Here is a 20909-nt window from a genome sequence, read left to right on the forward strand (position 1 = left end):
AACTCCTCCAGCTTTCAAGGGGCAGGAGGAAAACCAGTGGTCAGGCCACAGCGCAGCACCCGTGGAGGGATGAGGGCCCGACCCTCAAAAGCATAAAGACGAGCAGTGGCGGGGTACAGGAGGGAGTGTCCTAGAGTCAGTGAGGACAGCAAAAAAGGGGCCTTGAGGGCAGAAGGGAACTTGAAAATCCCCACAGAGACCTGAAGGTCCCCACCTCTGGCCCAGCAGCACGAGGGTCCAATAAATACTTTCCCTGCAACTTCCGTTCCACGATGGCCAAGGTGCCACGGAGAGGCAGCCAGGCCAGGGCGGAGAAGCCGGCCTCAGAGGCAGGCCTCACGCTGTCCTCTGACCTGGCCACCTGCCATCCTCCAGTCTCCAGACTGGGTTTCCAAGGAGTGGGGCTGGTCCCGCCCGGCGCAGCGCCAGCCCCGAACTTCCCAGGCAAGTGGCCCCACACAGGGCCTCAGGGCTGAACATACCCAGGAGCTCCACTATGCTGCCACTGCGGCTCCGGCAGCCAGGCTGGTGGCGCATGGCGGAGAGTGGCCCACCACCCGGAGCGCTCAGGGCCCGCAGGAGCTCAGGCGGGGGCGTCCGCAACAGCTGCTGCAGGAGTTCCAGCGCACCTGTCACCGCGTTGTGGTCTTGGTGCTGAGTGTAGTGCAAGGTCAGTTCATAGACCTGGAAACAGAGGTACAAGAGGGATCACCATGATTGTTAAAATGTGTCCGAGGGTTCACAGCTTTGTGTTTTGAGTCCGAGGCTGGCAAAATGTGTGCCTCCGTTTCTGCCCCTAGAAATGTCTTCATCATGTCTACCACTGTGGTCACGGCTTCTGTGACAGTTTCTAAGTCCTATGACAACCACTGTGAGAGGAAGCCCTTACAAATCAGGAGAAGAGCCCACGAGGGCAGTGGCATACTAGCGAAGACTGTCTGCCTAACTGCCGACCTGGAAATGGAGAACAGAGCTCACATACAGGGCGAGGACAGCTGGTCTACACAGCCTGCAGGGAACCCTGTCCTGAGGACCACAGCAAACATTTCCCAATATATTAGATGCATCACATCAAAGTTCACCAGTGCTTTTGATATCGTATTACCTTATGTGAACACACTGAATGTACGTTTTCTTTGTATATTTTTAATTTTTATTTTATTTTAAGATTTTATTTACTTACCTGAGAAAGAGAGAGCATGGGCAGGAGGAACAGAGGGAGGCTCCCCACTGAGCAGGGAGCCTGACACAGTGCTTTCTTTATCCCAGGACTCCAGGATCATAACCTGAGCTGAAGGCAGATGCTTAACTGACTGAGCCACTGAGGTGCCCCTTATCTTAGGTTTTTTTTTAGTAATCTCTGCACCCAGCGTGGGGCTTGAACTCATGACTCTGAGATCAAGAGTGGCGCGCTCTTCAGAATGAGACTGAGCCACCCGGATGCCCCTCTTTTTCCATTTCATTAGCATTGTCCAATAAAATACTAACACCCAGTTAGATTTGAATTTCAGATAAATAATTTTGCACCCTATGTCCTGTGCAATTTCAGGCATACCTATACCACCAAATTGTTCCTGATTTCTCTGCAACTCAAACTGAACTAGTATCCTGTAGGTTTATTTGGTAAGTTAGGCAGCCCTACCTTTACTATCATAAAAGTAACACACATGTTTAAAAAAAGACAGTCTAGAAGGGTATAAAAAAAAAGTCAAAGTCTCGGAGGCAGCGCCTTTTCATCGTCACTGCCGCGTCCTTCTGAGGGGTCACTATCACAAGAGCTGCAGGTCCACAGTCACCGTCCACGGGCCAAACTTGTCCCAACCCCCATATGCGCCAAGCTCTCTGGGAGCACAGCCACCTCCAAGTGTTGTCTTCCGGCTCTACTGCTGCAGCTCAGTAGTTGGCCCACAGTAGAAAGGGCTGCTGCGTCCTACTCTGACGTTCACCAGCACCCCTGCTCATCGACAAGAAGCCCTGGGCCCTTGAGTGAGTCTGAGGCTCGGTCCTCAGACTGCGCAAAGGCTGTAGTCTGTCTACAAAACCTCTCCCAACTCCCTGTGTCTGGTCCGATCCCACTCACCCATCAGCACCAGCTCATCACCACGCTTCTTCCATATGCCTCCCTGACCTTGGCCAGACAGGGGCTCCCCACTCTGGGCCCCTACAGCCCACCAACCCACCACCTTACCACACCATTTAGTGATTGTTTGCTTGCTTCTCCCAGGCTTTTTTAAAAAACATCACAAGAAAATTCTGAGTATGTAATCCCAATACTTATGTATTTATTTTAAAATATTATAGGGGCTCCTGGGTGTCTCAGTTAGGCATCTGCCATCAGCTAGGGTCGTGATCCTGGGGTCCTGGGATCGAGCCCCATGTCAGGCTCCCTGCTCAGCAGGAAGTCTTGCTTCTCCCTCCCTCTCTGCCCCTCACACCCCCATGCTCTATCCCTCACTCTCTAGCTGAAATAAATAAAATCTTTTTTTAAAATATTACATAACTACTATAGAACTCAGATACCATGTACGTTATAAAATGTACACTAGGTGCGCCTGGGTGGCTCAGTCATTAAGCATCTCCCTTCGGCTCTGGTCATGATCCCAGGGTCCTAGAATCGAGCCCTATGTTGGGCTCTCTACTTGGCGAAAAGCCTGCTTCTCCCTCTCCCACTCCCCCTGCTTGTGTTCCCTCTCTTGCTGTCTCTCTCTCTCTCTCTGCCAAATAAATAAATAAATCTTTAAAAATAAAAAATAATAATAATAAAATGTACACTAACTCCGACAAGATTCTAACGTGTTACTAATTTATAGGAAATACAAAGAAACATGTTAATTGGGGTGCCTGGGTGGCTCAGTCACTAGGCGTCTGTCTTCTGCTCAGGTCATGATCCCAGGGTCCTGGCATCAAGCTCTGCATCAGTCTCTTTCCTCTGCAGGAAGCCTGCTTCTCCCTCTCCTGCTGACCCTGCTTGTTTTCCTTCTCTTGCTGTTTCTCTCTGTCAAATAAATAAATAAAATCTTAAAAAAAAAATTAGTTAGCTTACACAATGGGGTGGCAAGCAATACATCCAACTGCCAGGAGTTCCCCAGGATAACCTGCTTCTCCAACAAATGAACTCTCATCTTATTTACATACTGATTCCAAAAGAGGAGCGTAAACACCTGACAGAAGGTGAGGGGGTATTTGATGTTCGGGAAATGTTCCTTTTTTTTTTAGATGTGACAATGGGGGACATCTAAGTGGCTCAGTCGGTGAAGCATCTGCCTTTGGCTCAGGTCATGATCCCAGGGTCCTGGCCTGCTTCTCTATCTGCCTCTGCCTCTTTGTCTCTTATGAATAAATAAATAAAAATTTTTTTAAAAGGTGGGGGGGTGCCTGGGTGGCTCAGTGGGTTAAAGCCTCCACCTTCAGCTCAGGTCATGATCCCAGGGTCCTGGGATCGGCCGCATTGGGCTCTCTGCTCAGCAGGGAGCCTGCTTCCTCCTCTCTCTCTGCCTGCCTCTCTGCCTACTTGTGATCTCTCTCTCTGTCAAATAAATAAATAAAATCTTTAAAAAAAAAAAAAAAAAGATGGTGCTGGTAAATGTTAAAAAATCAGTTCTCCAGGAAAAAATGTTTATATATTAAATATATATATATATGAGATAATGTCATTGTCATTAAGTTTTAAAAACAAAGATGAGTTTTCACCTCTAGGGATACATACCAGAATACTTAGAGATAAATTAATATGACAACTGGGATTTACTTCAAAAAAATATAAAAACAGAGAAGGATGTGGGATTATAAGTGAACCATAACTGGCCCTGGTTGACAATTATTAACACAGGTGATAATTACTGAAGGCGGTTTACAATGCTTTTCTGTCTACTGTGGTGTCTGGAAATCTCCATAATAAAAAGTAAAAGAAACAAGATGAGGATAAAATAATCTCTTTTTTTAAATGCATTATTACCACTCGAATACCTGTTTTACTCACTAAAACAACCAGTAATGTTTGTTGTGAGGACAGTATCACTAAGCATCATATCTCAAGAGAATGTCATTGCTTATATTCTGTGGGACAGCTAAAGGCCAGCTAGCTAGAGAAGGACGGTCAACCCCACGGATTCTTAGAGCCCACGCCCTCTCGGTTACCCCTCATCCACCTGCACTCCCAGGGCCTCACCGTGCACCAGGAAGAAGTCTAAGCACTTTGTAAATACTGCCTGACTGAATGCTTAAATCATTAAATCATCTTCAATTCATGATTTCTAGGCAAGAATTATTTTAAGCCACTTATAATCTTATACCCTACAAAATTTAGGCAAAGGACACAACTCCTAAATCTACTTGACCAAAATACCTATGAACTACAATGTCGCCAATATGGAAAACGAAGCCAAGGCATCCCACTCAGGACCCCAGATTGTGGGTCTCAACTCCTTCCTGTATGTGCCATGAGACCATGAACACACAGAAAGGGTAAGGCCTTCAGTAGCACCCAGTACTTTAAATATGCTAAAAACCGTAACATCTGAAGCCAAGTTCACAAAATCCGAAGGCTTAAAATGTAGCTGTCCTATTTCAAGGTTAAGAAAATAACTGGGATGAGCAAGCTTCAAAGAAATGAAGTCTGTCACTGCAGTCAGATGCAGACCCCATTGGATGAGAATGCACACGGGGTTTCTCTGTATTGGGAAGAGAAGATTTAACATACTGTCCCCACACTCCAACGGACTGTGTCCTTAACTCCCTGGGTGTATACACTAGTGCAGCAGATAACAGGTTCCAGGGCCAGAGACCACAGCCAAAATGCTCACCAATGTGTGCCCAGCACACAGTAGGTGCTCAATAAATACTCAGAACTGATATCATGAGACCTGGCTTTGCAAACAGGGTAAGAGCATTCTCTGTGGCAGGCAGGAGCCTAAGGGGCGTGTGTAATATTCTCGGTAACCTCACAAGAGATTACCCTCACTGTACTCTGATGTTACTGCCATCCAGAGGTCATAGAGCTAGGGGTCGTGACCCAGGATCTGAACCAGGTGGCCCAACTGCAAAGACCAAGCTCTTAACCCTCAGTGCTGCCATTTCTCTTCCAAATGTTTTGATTCTTCCAGTATCCCTCATTTACATATAGGCACCAGAGTAAAGCACACAGCTCCTACCTGGATGAGCTGCTCTGTTGAGGGTGAGACTTCCAGTTCCTTCCGTGTCACCCCAAAGCTGCCTTTCAGGCTCGTGTCCTTGACCTGAGGCTGTAGCAAGGGCACCAGGTACCTGAGTGTGAGCAGCACCCCAAGAATCAGGAGGGTGGAGTGTTCACTCTCAATGGGGACCAGCAAGCCTGTAAGGGACCAATGAGATCTCTCAATATCACCATCTGCTGGGGGTTCAGGGCTTAATCTGTTTAAAACAAGAGACCCACAGCAGAACCGTGTTACAAAGTTGGTAGTGAGGGATAAAGACGGCATAGACACTGCTGTGGGAAAGGGTATAGGAACCTCATCCTTGGGCCAAAATCCGGGAAAGTCTTTAAAGGGTAACTGTCACATCCTGAACTGAGCAAGGCCTGTCAGCGTGAGTTTGGCAGCATTTGTAAGTCAGACAGTTCTTTCCTATCAAATATCCACATGCTCCCCTCCACCCTTGCTAGTGCTGATCATCATGAATGACTCCAAGTACGGGAGAAGCTGTCAGCACAGAACCTGCCAGGACCCCAGGCTCCACGTCTAGCCGCAGGGACTCACACTCAGAGCCCACACAGACAGCCACAGAGTGTGCCACTGAGGAAGGCAGATGGGGCACCCATGGCCTCACACCCACCACCCCGCCAGCTGTCCTTGGGCATGGGGCCGCCTGCACTTCTGCAGAGAGAAGGCTCCTTGTCCTCATCGTCACAACACCCACCATGGGCACATGGCTGCCTCAACATCTTTCCCACTCACTAGTTGGCCAGAGCCAAAGAGCCTGGGCTAGGAGCTAAGGGACTGTCCGATTTTAAAGAATTTAAAAGATGTGTCTCAGGTAAATGCTAGCAACTCCAGCACACCATGGGGAAAATCACTCCTACAACTAACTCTTACCCAAGAGCACGTTCAATAGCCAGCTGTAAAAGTACTGGGTCCTTCTCGAGTGCTGGCAGATGCTCACTGCTGAGCCAGCCGCCGTCCGCCGAATGGTCGGGGAGCTAGACTTCAGATTCGCTATGAAAGCCTTTAGCAAAACCTAGGGCAGCAAAAACCCAAGTAGATAAAAAAGACAAAACTCCTATGAAGCTTATCATATTATTTCACAAAATTAGTCCAAATTCTTACAGAGCGAAGGTTATGAACCACTGGACTTTCCTACAGCTAAATAAAAGCACCTGAAATTCGGGATATATCAGAGCAGTTTGCAGAAGTGGTCTATTTACTTCCTTACTTTAAGTACGGATTTGCTCAGTATCTACGTCCTCTACCCAAGAGTGAAAGCCTAAGCTTCTAGAAAAAGGGGACCCACAGCATTTGGGTACAGGGTCAGCCAACAACGCCACACAAAATAAAGACAGTAAAAACAAAAGAAAATAATAACGAAACCACCCAAATAATGAAGTCAAGGAGAAGACTGTAGTAGTCAGCTATAGCCACGTCCCAGCCTGAGAGACGGCTTGTGGACATGCAGTTAATGCCACTAAGAGATGCTCTGTGGTCTGGAAAGCGTGTGGGCGAGCTAAACCACAGCAGCACAGCATCCACAAGTATGTTTCTAAGGAGAGAAGACCTTGTCACGGAACCTCCAGGATAACCCAAAGGAGACCATACTACAATTCCAATGATGGCCAACTAAGTGTTAAAAATTTCCAAAGAATGGAAAGGTGTGGGGCGCCTGGGTGGCTCAGTAGGTTGAGCACCCCACTCTTGGTTTCAGCTCAGGTCATGATCTTCTGGTCAGAAGAACGAGCCCCCACACTGGGCTCCCTGCTCAGAAGGGAGTCTGATTCTCTCTCTCCTTCTGCTCTGGCCAACTCCCCTAAGCATCATGTGTGCACACGCTCTTTCTCTCTCTCATAAATAAATCTTAAAGAAAAATAAAAGAAGAAGAAAAGAAAAGGCGTGACCATTGAGCTTCCTGAGTTTGGGAACTAGCTGCCATAAGAACACCCACTTCCACCACTCTCAACCCCACTCTGAGCAATGATTTAGTCCCCATTACTATGGGCATGCATTGAGCAAAGCTATCTGGGCTGGGGACACCATTAGAGTCCCACGAACGAGGCATGACCCCAGGCAAACGAGCAGCACATTAACAGATTGGCACCTGACTTATAAAGAAGCTCCTTCTTAACGGTGGGGTTAGCTGTCAGCTGGTTCTCAGAGGCTTGTCCATTCCTGGTCAAGTTACAGACTAGATCTCTGGAACCAGAGAGACAGAGGACCAGACCCTCAGCCCCTGGAAGGCCCCCGTGCTTTGTGGCCTCCAGTGCCTCCTGCAAACACCACCAGGAGAACCCAGTCAACTTATCTCAGACAAACCTTAACTCTGAGAAAAGATACCGGTAGCTTCAAGTAACTCCTCTGAGTGAAAACACACACACACGTCAATGAACTAATACAAATCATTCCATGTCAGTCCACACTTACAAGCATAGTGAAAGCTGAGCATTATTTTAAAGAGTGAGCCCACAGTAAAGTTCAACAGTTTGGAATAATAAAATCAAATCTCAGAGTCTGAAGGGGCATCTCAGGTCCAAATCCCATCATGCTGAGAACACCTTGGAGAAGGCAGCTGGCAGGCCCCCGGGCCACGTTGTAGGCCCTTCTCGGAATGGGAAGAAAGTGCACTAGACTGTAGGGCGGACAGCTCCATTTTTCAATAAATGCATAGGACAGGTTTCCAAGAGTACTTCACGAGGGGAAAGATGCAAAATCACTCAGCTTTAGAGTCAAGAGTACTGCAGAGGATGAAAACGGAAATTAAAATCAAAACAGAACACCAGGGCACAGCCATCAGAATGGCTAACCTGAAGGGCCCCACAGCAGCGAGGTCTGGGAGGAGGCAGAGCCGCGGGGTTCCCACACGCCAAGGACACTGGCACAAGCAGGGGCAGGCACATGACAGAGCTTTCTGGTAGCGTCTACACCAGGTGACACACGTTCCTACAACCCAGCAGCCTCCCGTTCCAGGATCCGCCACTGCAGGCTGTACCCGTGCTCCAGATGACATGTGCAAGGGCAGGCTCGGCAGCAGCGCTCACAACGGGCATGAGGCAGAAACGGCCGGTTTCTGTCGCTCAGCTACAGTACGTGGTGAACTATGGCGTGTTCACACAGCAGGGCACCCCGCAGGTATGAACACTGCATGAATTACCCACTGGTGACATGGAAGACACTCGCCAACTTAATGTGTGGCAACAAACAAAACCAGACAAAAAGAACGCACACTGCACGGCTCTGCATATGTCAAAACAGCCCCGGTGGCTTCAGAAGCCCAGTCAGCAGCCCCTGCCAGGGAGGAGGGGAGTGCAGTGACAGGGGCGGGCATGAAGGGCACCTGGGGCTAGAAACGTGCTACTCCACTTCAGGATAGTTTGCCAAGGGCCACAGCGGCAATTCCCGTGCTGCCTTTGGAACAAAAGGGTTGCGCTGGGCGTGTGAATGAAACTCTGCTGCCCAGACACTCCCTGAAAATCATGCGCAGCTCTTAAAAACATCGCCTTACAAGGACAAAAAGAGGACAGGGACAGGAGCAGACAAGAGGCATCCACAAATTCTGCAAGCTGGAGAGGAGACAAGTGCTGAGTGCCCACCTCAAGGCCCATGGGGAAGACACTCACAAGTACACTTCCCAGTGAGCTGGGGCGGGAAGTCTGAAGGCTGCTAACAAAAGGCCAGCTCACTCAAGCCACAGAACTGCAAGAACAGCTCAGGCTCAGGAGGCCCCAGAGACATTGGAAAGCAGCCTGTCTGCCCCGGTGCGCGCTGTTGGCCACTCAGCCCTGGGTCTCCTCTCCCCCGGCCCAGAAAGTGGTCTTTACTTCCCACCTCCCAAAAAGACTGGGGGAAAATCTCCAGAGATGTCGGCATAACCAAGGTCAGACATGGGACGCAGACAGAAAACAGAGAAATGAAGAAAATGTGCATTCTGACCAGGAATACTGTTGGCCCTGCCTATCCCAGGATTAAAGGACAAACAAAGCCAGGTTTACCCGTCTAAGCAGGAGAATGAGCGACCTTCCTCTAGAGATACTGACCACCTCAAAAGGAAAAGGCTTACTGAGGCTGACACGTAAAGAGACACAGTGGAAAAGCAGGCTCACCATCTATCACCTCAAGAAGCCCACCATGGGACAGACCTTGCCACACACACGCTTTCAGTAAGCTTTTAAAGTCTCACTCAAATCTAAAGGGACAACTTTCAACATAGAAGTGAAAGACCAGAACAGAGAGAACAGGGGAAGACAGAAGAAACAGACAATTCGGAAGTCAAAGAAAGTTCTTAAGAAAACTGTGATCGATATCCTTAGAAAATAAGGAGTGTATTCACAAAGCAAGAGGAGGATGCCAGAAAACATTATGTTCTGAACACAAGAAGCACCTCTTAGAAATTAAAAATATAATAGCAGGAACAAAAACTCAACAGAAGGGTTTAAGATGGACATCTAGAAAGTACAGAAAAAAAGAAAAGGAAAATAGAAATAAAATGTAACACAAATTCCATCACAATAAGGGAGTATGCCTAGAAAGGTAAAAACAGGGCATCCAGAAATCAGGCATCAAACAGGAGAGCACCAAAAACAATTCCTAGGAGGACAGCAAAGAAAAGTCCTCAGACCTAGAGAGCATCTGAATCAGACTGGGGCAAACAGCTAGAGAATTCTAAGACAGAAGATGCCAGTGGAGAAAAAGGACCCAATACATTATCTGTCATGTGGAGAACTGCACTGAGACACATTTTACAAAGCTGTTGGAAGGTATGAGAAGACATAAATGGCCAAAGAATAACAAGCAAAATAAAAAAGAGGCAACTGTTTACTCCCAAAAAACTAAAAAGTTCAAGAAATAGAATCCAAGAACAGAACATAACTTGTTGTGACTATTACTTGGGCATGATAATGTCACACTGAACACTGATAGAACTACATTAAGAAGTTAAGAACCGGGTTAGGGTTAAATTTATCTTTCAAAGTATAAAAAAAAATTTTTTTTTAAACAGCAGTACATAGTTATAATATACATGCTATACAGCATGCTATCTAGAAATGTGCAGGTAAACACTCACAAAGGACTGACCCACAAAAAGGAGGAAGTCAAGAATCTATAATCTTCAAACTAAGTGGCAGGGTCACAATTTCTGGACATTAAAAACAAAATACGAATGTGGGTAGGGAGGTTGCTTGATTTGCTTGTTGAGGCACAGAACAAACAAAAAGGCAAGTGGTCCCCACCGGCTACAAGGCCATCATCAGTGGGCTTCTCCTGCCTGCACCTCTCCCAAGCTAGATTAAAGAGTCAGTCTAATACACCCAAAAATCAATCTGTTCTGGAAAACTGCCTCTTGAATTTGCATCTGTATACCCTCTCCCTATTCGACTTCTCACCGAATGATAAGAAAGTAGAAGTAGAACGCTTTTAGTGTGCTTCAAAATAATTGAAAAGATTTTGTCTAAATCATGAAGCACAGTATAACTCAAGAAGCACTCTCAAATTACTGCCTGTCCGAAAGCCCTAACTGCATACCAGACTCATTCATGTTTGTGACTTGAGGTAATAATCATACCTTAATTTCATTGTCATTTGCAAAATTGCCAAAAGAAGCCATAATTTTGGGTACAGCTGCAGCCAAGGTCTCCTGAACAGATTCCTCAGGTCTCTTGCTTATTCGAGTCAGGCAAGGCAAAAGGTTTACCAAGTAAGGCCTGCATATGTGAAAGGAACAGGAGTTATTCTTCCAGGTCTACTTTGGTGAGAAATATAAGCCATTATTTAGTACCTGTAGAGAACAGCCAGTTTTTATACGCAAAATAGTCCTTAACAAAAAGTAGACAAAACTTGGCAAAAAGAACAGGAGGGTTAAATGCAGACTAAGTTCAACTGCTGGGAGACACTCATCCTTCACTTCTCCTGTGATCACAGAGGACTCTCAAAAGCTTGTTTTAAAAATTGTCTGTAGTGGGGCACCTGGGTGGCTCAGTGGGTTAAAGCCTCTGCATTTGGCTCAGGTCATGGCCCCAGGGTCCTGGGATCAAGCCCCGCATCGGGCTCTCTGCTCGGCGGGGAGCCTGCTTCCTCCTCTCTCTCTCTGCCTGCCTCTCTGCCTACTTATGATCTCTGTCTGTCGAATAAATAAAATCCTTTTTAAAAAAATTGTCTGTAGTAAAATTTAACAGTATAATACTCATATTTTAAATTAGAAAATAGTAGATAAGAAAATACCAATTAAAAAAAAAGAAATGAAAAAGTTTTCTTGAACAGGGAGCAAGGAAATACTTCTAAGGGTTCAGACTAAATAAGGCCTTAGAGGTAAGACCTGGCCCTCCAGAGAGGAGGCGCAGACAGTGCACGATGAGGGAGAACAAGTCACCGGGCAGAAGGCTGAGTCCCCTCAACAAACACAGGACTAACGTGACAGGCGCCTTCGTGTGGCAGAGACAAGCAGGTCTCCACCTGGGACTATAGCAGGAAAGTTAGGCTGGCTTAAGGAGATGACCATTTTGCCAGAAAAAAAATAAATCAGGCATGACGAACAAGAGAAACCTGACTGACTTTTTGAAGAAGCAAAATCAGGCCAATGAGTCAACTGAGAATGTCTGAGATGATGGTGGCCACTGGAGGCAAGACCTGCCTAGGTAAGGAGTCTGCAATTTATCTGAACACCTCTGGGATATGAGTAAAAAGTTTAAGTAAGGGAATGACATGAGCCAATCACATTTTTTAAGGTCACTCTGGCTGCTATGTGGAGAACTTGGGATGCGTTGCTTTGGAAGTATAACGAAATTTTCAAAATAAGGAGAATAAAATAAAAAGGTTCTATAAAAAGAAATTTCCTTGGTGATGCATCTCACAGCAGCCACTTAAGATTCTTACTAAACTCAAACTCAGTGGGATAAATCGCTGATTCTTATTAACAGTGAGAGTTTGGGCCCCTCCACTGGTGCCTCGGAGGCACAGCCAAGGATCTATGGATGTGAATTTTACTGCTTAAGGAGAAGGAAAGCACAGATGAAAACTGGGGTCTTCTGATTCTCAGTCCATTGAGGAGAGACTGTTTCCACCAGTCAGATTTTATTCACAGTTTAACAGTCACAGTTTTAACTCATGTGAGAGACACAGGCATATCAGTAAGCAATGATGAGACTGGTTCTCAACTGTCGACCATGTGACAACATCGTGTCAGCAAACAGCATGTGCCGAAACGGCTCTCAGGGCTGGGCTGCACCAGAGGACAGACAGGGGAGACCCCTGCTGTCCTGGGGCGCACATCTCTGTCTCTTGGGGAGGGGGGCTGACAGAAAATAAACAAGCACACTGATAGTGTCCCCGAGTATTTCTCAGAGTGAGAAGTGCTACGAAAGGAAGACAAGCCAAGAAACATGGGTTGCCACTTGGAGGGCAGAGGCAGATGACATTAGAACTCGGGGAAGTCCTCTGAGCCAGCGACACCGGAGCCAAGAGGGAAGGAAGCCGCAGGCGCTGCCCCTCCCCGCCCCCAGCAGACAGAATATTCCAGAGTGCACAACTTACCTGCACTTCTGAGGCCGGACCAGGTGCGCCAGCTCAGCAAACCTCCACAGGGCGGCGCGCAGGCTCCGGGGAGCACCGTTCTGAGCGGGATGAGAGTGGTGAGTCATGCTTAAGAGTCACAGACGCTACTCCGAAAGGACTTCATAGGAACAAGAGCATTTATGTGATTGCTTATTTCTACGTTTGACACAAAGCCACGTAAACTGTAACTGCCACAGAAGCGTCACAATCTCGGGGCATCAATTACAAAGACGGAAAACTTAATTCCCATCCCATCTCATAAATAGTGAAGAGGAACCTTGTGAAGGAAAATAAAGTGGTGAAGTGTACTTTACCAGAAGCATTTCCGTCTAATATTCCCATTTAGTAAATAAGACAAGATTTCACACATGCTGCTCAATCCAGGGAAGCAGCACCATTGGCTCAGTAAGAAAACGTCAAAGCCTACCTTTTTGATTTCCTTATACAGCTCTAACTGCAGCCTCGGCAAACTGGAGTCCATCAGGGCCTGCAACAGAGCACCAGGACTGAGAAGACTCACTCCGCCAGCCCGGCAGAAAACGAAAAGGCAACTAAAATTTCAACCTGGGGGCAAAGTGGAATTTTAGCAACTAAATTTAGCAAACTAAGCTAAGAAACTGCTCGTTGAGAAAGAAGCACATACATACAGGCAGCCACTGATTAAACCAGACACAGGTCACCCACTCGAACAAAAAAACAGAAGGGAAAGAATTTAACTTGATGTACAATGAAATCCGCCAAGATACTGAAATCCAATGGTAGATGGCCCAAATTCATTCTAATGCTCTTATATTAAATCTTAACATTCGAGGAGAGGAGAAAACACCTGAAAGGTCTGCCTTCTTCACTGAAGTGCACACTGCTGGACAACCCAACATCAACAATGGCCTGGAGTCTGCGGCACCAGCAGGGCAATGAGAACACCTGGAAGACCAGAGCCCCTCGCTCTGGCGGGCAGAGCCACCGTCCTTTCGGAAGGTCCTCCCTCGATGCGCGGGTGCTCCCAGCCCCGTGGTTCAGAACTTGCAACAGTAAGGAGCCTCGTGCTCCTTAGAATGTGCCCCCATCCCTGCTCACCTCTGGGCCCAACCAAAACTGATGGCCACCAGGCGAACTTCAACCCAACAAGAATGGCCAAGGGCTACCACCACTAGTGGCAGAGCCCATGTTTGAGAGGGTTTCTCAAGATGGAAGGAAGGGAGAGGAAAGATTCCTGGCCCCCACTCTTGCCCGCAGGAACCCTCTCCTCTGAAATGGTACTGCCAATGATGGCCTGTCCACCAAGAAGAGCGGAAAGACAGAACCAAGCTGCAAACCAAGCTTGTTTCATGTGATAGAGAGCACATCCTGTCTACAACCTGAGCTGCTCATAGTAAAAATCATATGGGTTCATCTACCGACGTAGTTCATCACTACATCATCAGTGATTTTGAAAACCAAAAGCAGAGGCACCTTTGGGAGCTTCTGAAGTATAACAGTGTCTCAGAAATGTGTAAATCCTAACTCTTCAATTTCAGTTTGTACTAAATCCTTAAGCAAGCACATCGAAACAAACATATTAAAGATGCTACTTTGCAAATAAAACCAGAAGCCATATCCAAGTTTTATTTCAATTTGTTTTAGAAACCAATCTCAAGCTTTCTTTATAACAAGAGAAAACTAAACCTCAAACCCCTAATAAGAGCACAGAATCAGGGTTCCCAGTCACTGCATGATAGCAATCTGATCCCCCTGCCCCCAAATCCCTTCCTCACCAAAGCAGACACACCCACTCAGATGCCAGGTAGAGCTCCTGACAGCCCACCTCCGCCTCCTTGCTCCCCCTCCCACAGCCACCATCCTCGCTCAGACCTTACTCTCCCAGGACAGGACTACTCCGCTTCCCACATGGATTCTCAGTACGCAGGTCTTTCTCTACTCTAAGGCAGGCCACACTCTATCACCAGGTTACTCTTCCTAAATAAAGCACTCCACTGACCACGTCAAAAATCTTTGAGAGTGGGCACCTGGGTGGCTCAGTTGGCTAAGTGACTGCCTTCAGCTCAGGTCATGATGGAGTCCCGGGATCAAGTCCTGTATCTGGCTTCCTACTACGCAGGGAGTCTGCTTCTCCCACTGACCTCTTTCCACTCATGCTCTCTCTCTCTCTCATATAAATAAATATTTTTATTTTAAAATCTCTGAGAGCTCCTATTTACCAAATAAAGGCCAAGCCCCCTGAACCGACCCTCAATGCTTCCCATTCTCCTAGGGCACACACCAGAGCCACTCTCTTCTGTGAGCCTGCAGAGGCTTCCTGGAGCCCCCAGAGAGACAGGGGACTGCGGGAGTTAAGAGGATCTCTAATCTCCTCACTCATCTACTAGCCACCACCTCCAAGAAATCTTCTCTGGCTCCCAGACAGAAGACATCTCAGTCTCCGGAGTGCCATGATGACTTACCAACGTCTCTCAGAACTTAGAGTTCAGTGCCATGTCCTGAGTGATTTCTGTTTGAATGTGCTTCCCCACCTGAGCAGGAAGGAGCACACTACCAGGCTGAATCAGATCCCCACTGCATTTTCCTATATAAATGAAAAGCAACATGTCCCCTTGGCTTGGGCCATGAGTCTGGTCTCATCAGAAGCATGTAACAACACACAACAGAAGATAAAAGTCAAGGACCTGGGGCACCTGGGTGGCTCAGTGGGTTAAGCCTCTGCCTTCAGCTCAGGTCATGATCTCAGGGTCCTGGGATCAGGCCCCACATCGGGCTCTCTGCTTAGCAGGGAGCCTGCTTCCCCCTCTCTCTGCCTGCTGCTCTGCATACTTGTGATCTCATTCTCTCTGTGTCAAATAAATAAATAAAATCTTAAAAAAAAAAAAAAAAGTCAAGGACCTGATTCCCAGGTGACATCTGTGTTCCTGCCCCTCCCTGACATCTGAGCCAAGGAATCTCTGCACCAGGAGGCCTGACATAGGGGAAATAGGGCAGGAAGATGGCCAGAATGACAACTCTGGCCTTAAGTTATGACCCAGGGTCACAGCTGACAACCACCATACGTACGCCAAGCTATTCAATCCAGCAGTTCTTGGAAATGCGTCACTAAAGAAAAAAGGCTTGAAAACAGAACAAAGCCTACATGTCCAATGGCCAACATCAGAGCAGTCTGAGGTCATACTATTTATTTCCTCTGCCCTCCTGAATCCCTCTCTTGCCATGAAGCAAGGCATGGTGCCCTCTTTAGGTATTCTGAGCCTAAGCAACAAGTTCAAGAACTAAAACATCAGAAAAAACCCAGTCTGGTCCTGCCAGTAGGAATAAATAAAGCAAGCAAGGACATTTAGGCCTGAAGAGAAGAAAACATGACTGAAAAAGACCGTCTGTAAATATGCTGTGGGACCCTACACACATGGACCCCACACGCATGTGAGTATCACAAACCGGTCACCAGCATGGAGAGGAAGGACAGGGCCGCTGGCCGTAAATTGCTGGTGAAGGTGGGGTGCCAACAAAAGCAGGGAGTGCCAGCAAAAGCAGAAGAGCAGGCAGCTACCTACAGATGGAGGAGGGCCTCCCTAAGGCTGCTCCTGCCTGAGCGGGCAGGGAGGCTGCAGTGAGAAGAGCCCGGAAAGTGTGGCTAGCCAAGTAACACGCTGTGGGGGGGAAGGACCCCTGGATGACAGGAGACCGAAGAGTCTGTGTAACAGAAGAGGGAGTGCAGCTGGTGTTCTACACCCTGCAATCTCTTTGGGTGAGAATATAAGACTCTCATTATTGGGGCACCTGGGTGACTCAATCAGTTAAGTATCTGCCTTCAGCTCAGGTCATGATCTCAATGTCCTGGGATCGAGCCCTCCATTGGGCTCCATGCTCAGTGGGAAGAATGCTTCTCCCTCTCCCTCTCCCCCGGTTCATGATGTTCTCTAAGACATAAGTAAGTCAATATATTTATAAATACAAAATGTAAATTTTTTTGAATTTCATTAAAAAAAAAGACTCATTATTAATAAGAGTCCTTCTCACCACTCAGAGGACCAGTTGAGTGGCCAGGATGGCGCTAAACACACCGCCTTTGATCCTCACACACGCTCACATACACCACTACACTCCGTCTGATTCCCTTTGCAGGGAAGGAAACTGAGGCTCACAGAATTAATACATTTCCCAAAGTTGTTCAGTGAGGCAAGATTCAAACACAGGTCTCCTTGACTCCAAAATCCGTGTATGCCCTATCTGCTTGGCAGAGGGCCTCAATCTCCTTGAGCAGGAAGGAGGAGTGATCCTCTTCCTGAGGAAGGCAGGGCCTGTGAAGGAGAAAGGAAGGGTAACTGCTTGGCCAATGGGAAACGTAACCACTCTCCAGAGAAAGGCCTGAGAAGGACTCCAAAGAAGTTTTGTTTCTTGAGATCCTAACGAGAAGGGAAATGGTCACTAATCTATGTTAGCTTGTAGTCCTTGGTTTATCTGGCCATGTGAGGATTACTAATCCTGCAAGGAAAATGAAGAGATGCAGGCTCTTCTCCAAGACTTATCTAAATTTCAGGGGTGGAACTGGAAGCCGCAGGGGAAAAATAAGAAAACTAGAAAGGTCCAATAAACAAGAATCCCTGCAGAGAAAGAAACAAGGAAAAAGCAATCTGGAGAGACGTACAGTGCTAACCTCAACACCGGTGCCCCAACAGCAGGGGTGCTATGAGTCTGCACACAACAACCCGAAAGCCCCATCACTGACAAAGGTGGCCTAGAAGAAGGTGACCAGGATGACTTGGGACACAAAGTAGGAGAAGGGCAGAATGAGAAAAACAAGGATAGTTTTCCAATACATTAAGAAGTGTGGAAGAAGGATTTTATCTTCAAGGGCAGCAGAAAACAGGAGCTTAAAGCTCTGGTGGTCCTGGCCCCAAAGTCAGCCTCAGGAAGCAGCAGGGGAAGAAGACGGTGTTCCCTCCCCGCTCCCTAGCTCGCCTGTGGCCCAAGCGCTTTGGCTTTCTGGCTCTGCCATCCTGTTCTAGGAGCAGACAAAGGAAAAGAGTCCAGACACACCATACAGAAACCAAAAATGGGAGTCCATTAACCCATCCCCTGCCCTCCCAGGGCCTCATGGCTGCTCTAGGCTCTGCCCAAACAAAAGTTGGTGCCTTAGTGACATCTTCCCCAAGAACACCCAGTGGTCCCCAGCAGTGCCCCTGTGACCAATGCACGACGCAGACAGAGCAGGGGTAGCAAGCACGCAGGCAGATACAGAGCTCCACTAAAGCACACACCAGATGAAACAAGCACAAACATCCAGAGGGACCGTGGCACTTGAGACAGAAGGAAGGTACGTTAACAGCTACTCCCCCAGCCACAAGTCTGGCCCAGAGAGCGCGGCTCATGGGCTTACTTTGATGACTCTGTTGAGGCACTCATCAGCCACCATTCGGACATCCGACTCTGCATCATCGCTGCACAGCAGGAAAAGTTCCATAGCGATGCCCAGAAGTTTCTGAAATTCTGGAGAATTTCTAAGTAAAAAAAAAGGAGAGAGAGAGACTGTCACAGCCCAGAGGAACCTACGAAGACATGACACCAAAATGCAATGAGGCATCTGAGTATCCTATATGGGATTCTGGAACAGAAAAGCAACATTATGAAAAAATGAAGGTCGATAAGTGTATTAATACTGATTTATTAATTGTGAAAAATATGCCATAGTAATGTAAGATGCTAATAACCGGGGTAACTGAATGTGGGGTACAGGGGAACTCTCTATACTCTCTTCACAATTGTTCCATAAATCTAAAGCCATCCTAAAATGTAAAAGTTTATTTAAAAAAAGAAATTGTATTTGCAATACAAATTTAATTTTTAAGGGTTTTGTTAAAAAAAACTTTAAAAAGAACTGTTTTATACATAATGAAACTCAATTAAAAAAAAAAGAGAGAGAGGCAAAAAAGACACTGCTTCACTCCCAGATAGCCCCCTGCTCTATGCCAACAGGTTACTTTTACTCTTACAATACGCTTGGAATCCCGACCACAATAAACCAATATAACTGTGTCACGCCTTTTAAATCGTGCTTTCGATGTGTTCCAAAGCACGGCCATATTGCACCGTAGACTACACACGACCACGGCCAGGCTGTGGTTTTGCTCCTCTAGCTCAGTCCTGCGAAGACTAGAGACTACGTAATGCTTGCAAATGATTTTTAAATGTCTGAATGAGAGAGCCGGTCTGGGCTGTCACGATCCACGTGGCTGAACACAGTCAAGACAGAGACAGGCTGACGGGCCACATTCGAGGAACTGAATTCACAGCACCACAGAGAACTGAAAGCCAGTAATACGGCCCCTGTATAATGCTGTTATTTCTGAATCCTCAAAATCCAACTGCTGTTTTACCATCTCAGCCTGGAATACTCTGAAATGGGGGTCAATGCCCCCTTTCCACCATGTCCTAATTCCTACCAACAAGTCAGAAGAAACACAAGCCTAAGAGAATCCAAAGGACCACCTTAGCAATGATTGACAAATACAAGCAAGACACAAAACACGCCACCCAGCAGCATGTCAGACTTCAGCTGTGATCTACAAGCAGGAAAGGCCTCCCAGAGGTGGGCACAGCATTCAAATGCCGCCCAAAGAAGCACTTAGCTACAGAAGCACAGCACAAGTTACAGGCCTGACTTTGTGCTTTCTAATGGATACATCAAAAATAAAAAGAAACAGGTAAAATTAGTTTTAGTAACATATTTCATTTAGGGGCACCTATGGGGCTCCGTCAGCTGAGCATCACCTTCGGCTCAGGTCACGATCCCGGGGTCCTGGGATCAAGACCCATGTCGGGCTCCCTGCTCAGCAGAAGCCGCTTCTCCCTCTGCCTGCTGCTCCCCCTGCTTGTGCTCACTCTCTGACAAATAAACAAATTCTTAAAAATAATAAATATAACAATATATTTCATTTAATCCAACATATCCAAAATATGACTATTTCAATATGTAATCAATATGAAGAAATTATTGATAGACATAACAATCTTTTTTACAGCACATCCCAATTCAAACACAAAATTTTCATCAGTGGTATGTTATCTGTGTTTAGACTTTATAAAAGTAGGTTCACTTGCAAGTAACAAGTTCTGAAGATCCAATGCACAACATAGTGACTATAATCAATAATACTAGATTATGAACTTCAAAGTTGCTAAGAGACCGGATCTTACCTGTTGTCAACACAGAAAAGAAACAGTAACCCTGTGACTCGACACAGGTGTCAGCTAAGACTACTGTGGCCTCACACTGTGGTACGTCCACGCATCAAACCAACAAGCTGCCAACCGCAAACTCACCTGTCATGGGTAATCATGTCTCAATTAAAAGAAAAAAGCAAGTTCAGATACCATTTCGAACCATGCATAAAAATTCTCCAATAACTAGACTGAATATTGATTTTTAAATTTTATTAATAAGGGGCGCCTGGGTGGCTCAGTGGGTTCAAGCCTCTGCCTTCGGCTCAGGTCATGGTCTCAGGGTCCTGGGATCGAGCCCCTCATCGGGCTCTCTGCTCAGCGGGGAGCCTGCTTCCTCCTCTCTCTCTCTCTCTCTGCCTGCCTCTCTGACTTCTTGTGATCTCTGTCTGTTAAATAAATGAATGAAATCTTAAAAAAAAAAAAAAGTAAAAGTAAATAAATAAATAAAACAGACACTGGGCTAATGAGGTTACAGATTTCTTCTTGAGAGAACTTTAAAAATGTGTCTGTCATGAAACCTATTTCACCTAAATTGTCCAACAATTGCATAAGTTGTTCCTAATACTCCCTTATAATCCTGTCAATATCTACAGAACCCATATTAAGCTCATCCTCCTCACTCCAGACACTGGTAATGTGTGACTTCTCTCCTACTTGCCTGGTCGGTCAGTCTGATAAATCTTACAGACATTCTCAAAGAACTCACTTCTGGCTTTATTGAGCTTCTACAGACTTCTCTGTTTTCTGTTTTACTGACTTCTGCTCTCGATGTCCATTCTTCTGCTAAATTGGGGTTTCGTCTGCGCTTGTTTATCATGTTTCCTGACATGGAAGCTGAGGTCACTGCTTTGAGACCTTTCCTTTTTTTTCTACGATAGGCACCGAGTGCTGCAACCCTCCCTCAGACATGCTGCAGCAGCATACCGCAACTTTCAAAATCCTCTGCTTTTATTTTTGGTCAATTCAGAATGCTTT

General features: G+C 46.7%; 1 protein-coding gene across 3 annotated transcripts in view; it reads right to left on the minus strand.

Annotated features, from left to right (window-relative positions):
- The window catches only part of HTT (huntingtin), a 142687-nt gene that overhangs the window by 101057 nt on the left and 20721 nt on the right, over nucleotides 1–20909 (minus strand). For all 3 annotated transcript variants that reach the window (XM_045990446.1, XM_045990439.1, XM_045990429.1), the window contains exons 3-9: nucleotides 18091–18211; nucleotides 13153–13212; nucleotides 12705–12784; nucleotides 10741–10879; nucleotides 6069–6210; nucleotides 5151–5329; nucleotides 483–684 (exon numbers count right to left, since the gene is read on the minus strand). In XM_045990446.1, coding sequence (XP_045846402.1) covers nucleotides 483–684; nucleotides 5151–5329; nucleotides 6069–6210; nucleotides 10741–10879; nucleotides 12705–12784; nucleotides 13153–13212; nucleotides 18091–18211 — 923 coding nt within the window. The remainder of the gene's footprint in view (nucleotides 1–482; nucleotides 685–5150; nucleotides 5330–6068; nucleotides 6211–10740; nucleotides 10880–12704; nucleotides 12785–13152; nucleotides 13213–18090; nucleotides 18212–20909) is intronic.

This window comes from Meles meles, chromosome 2, assembly GCF_922984935.1.
Source record: "Meles meles chromosome 2, mMelMel3.1 paternal haplotype, whole genome shotgun sequence".
Lineage (NCBI taxonomy): Eukaryota > Metazoa > Chordata > Mammalia > Carnivora > Mustelidae > Meles > Meles meles.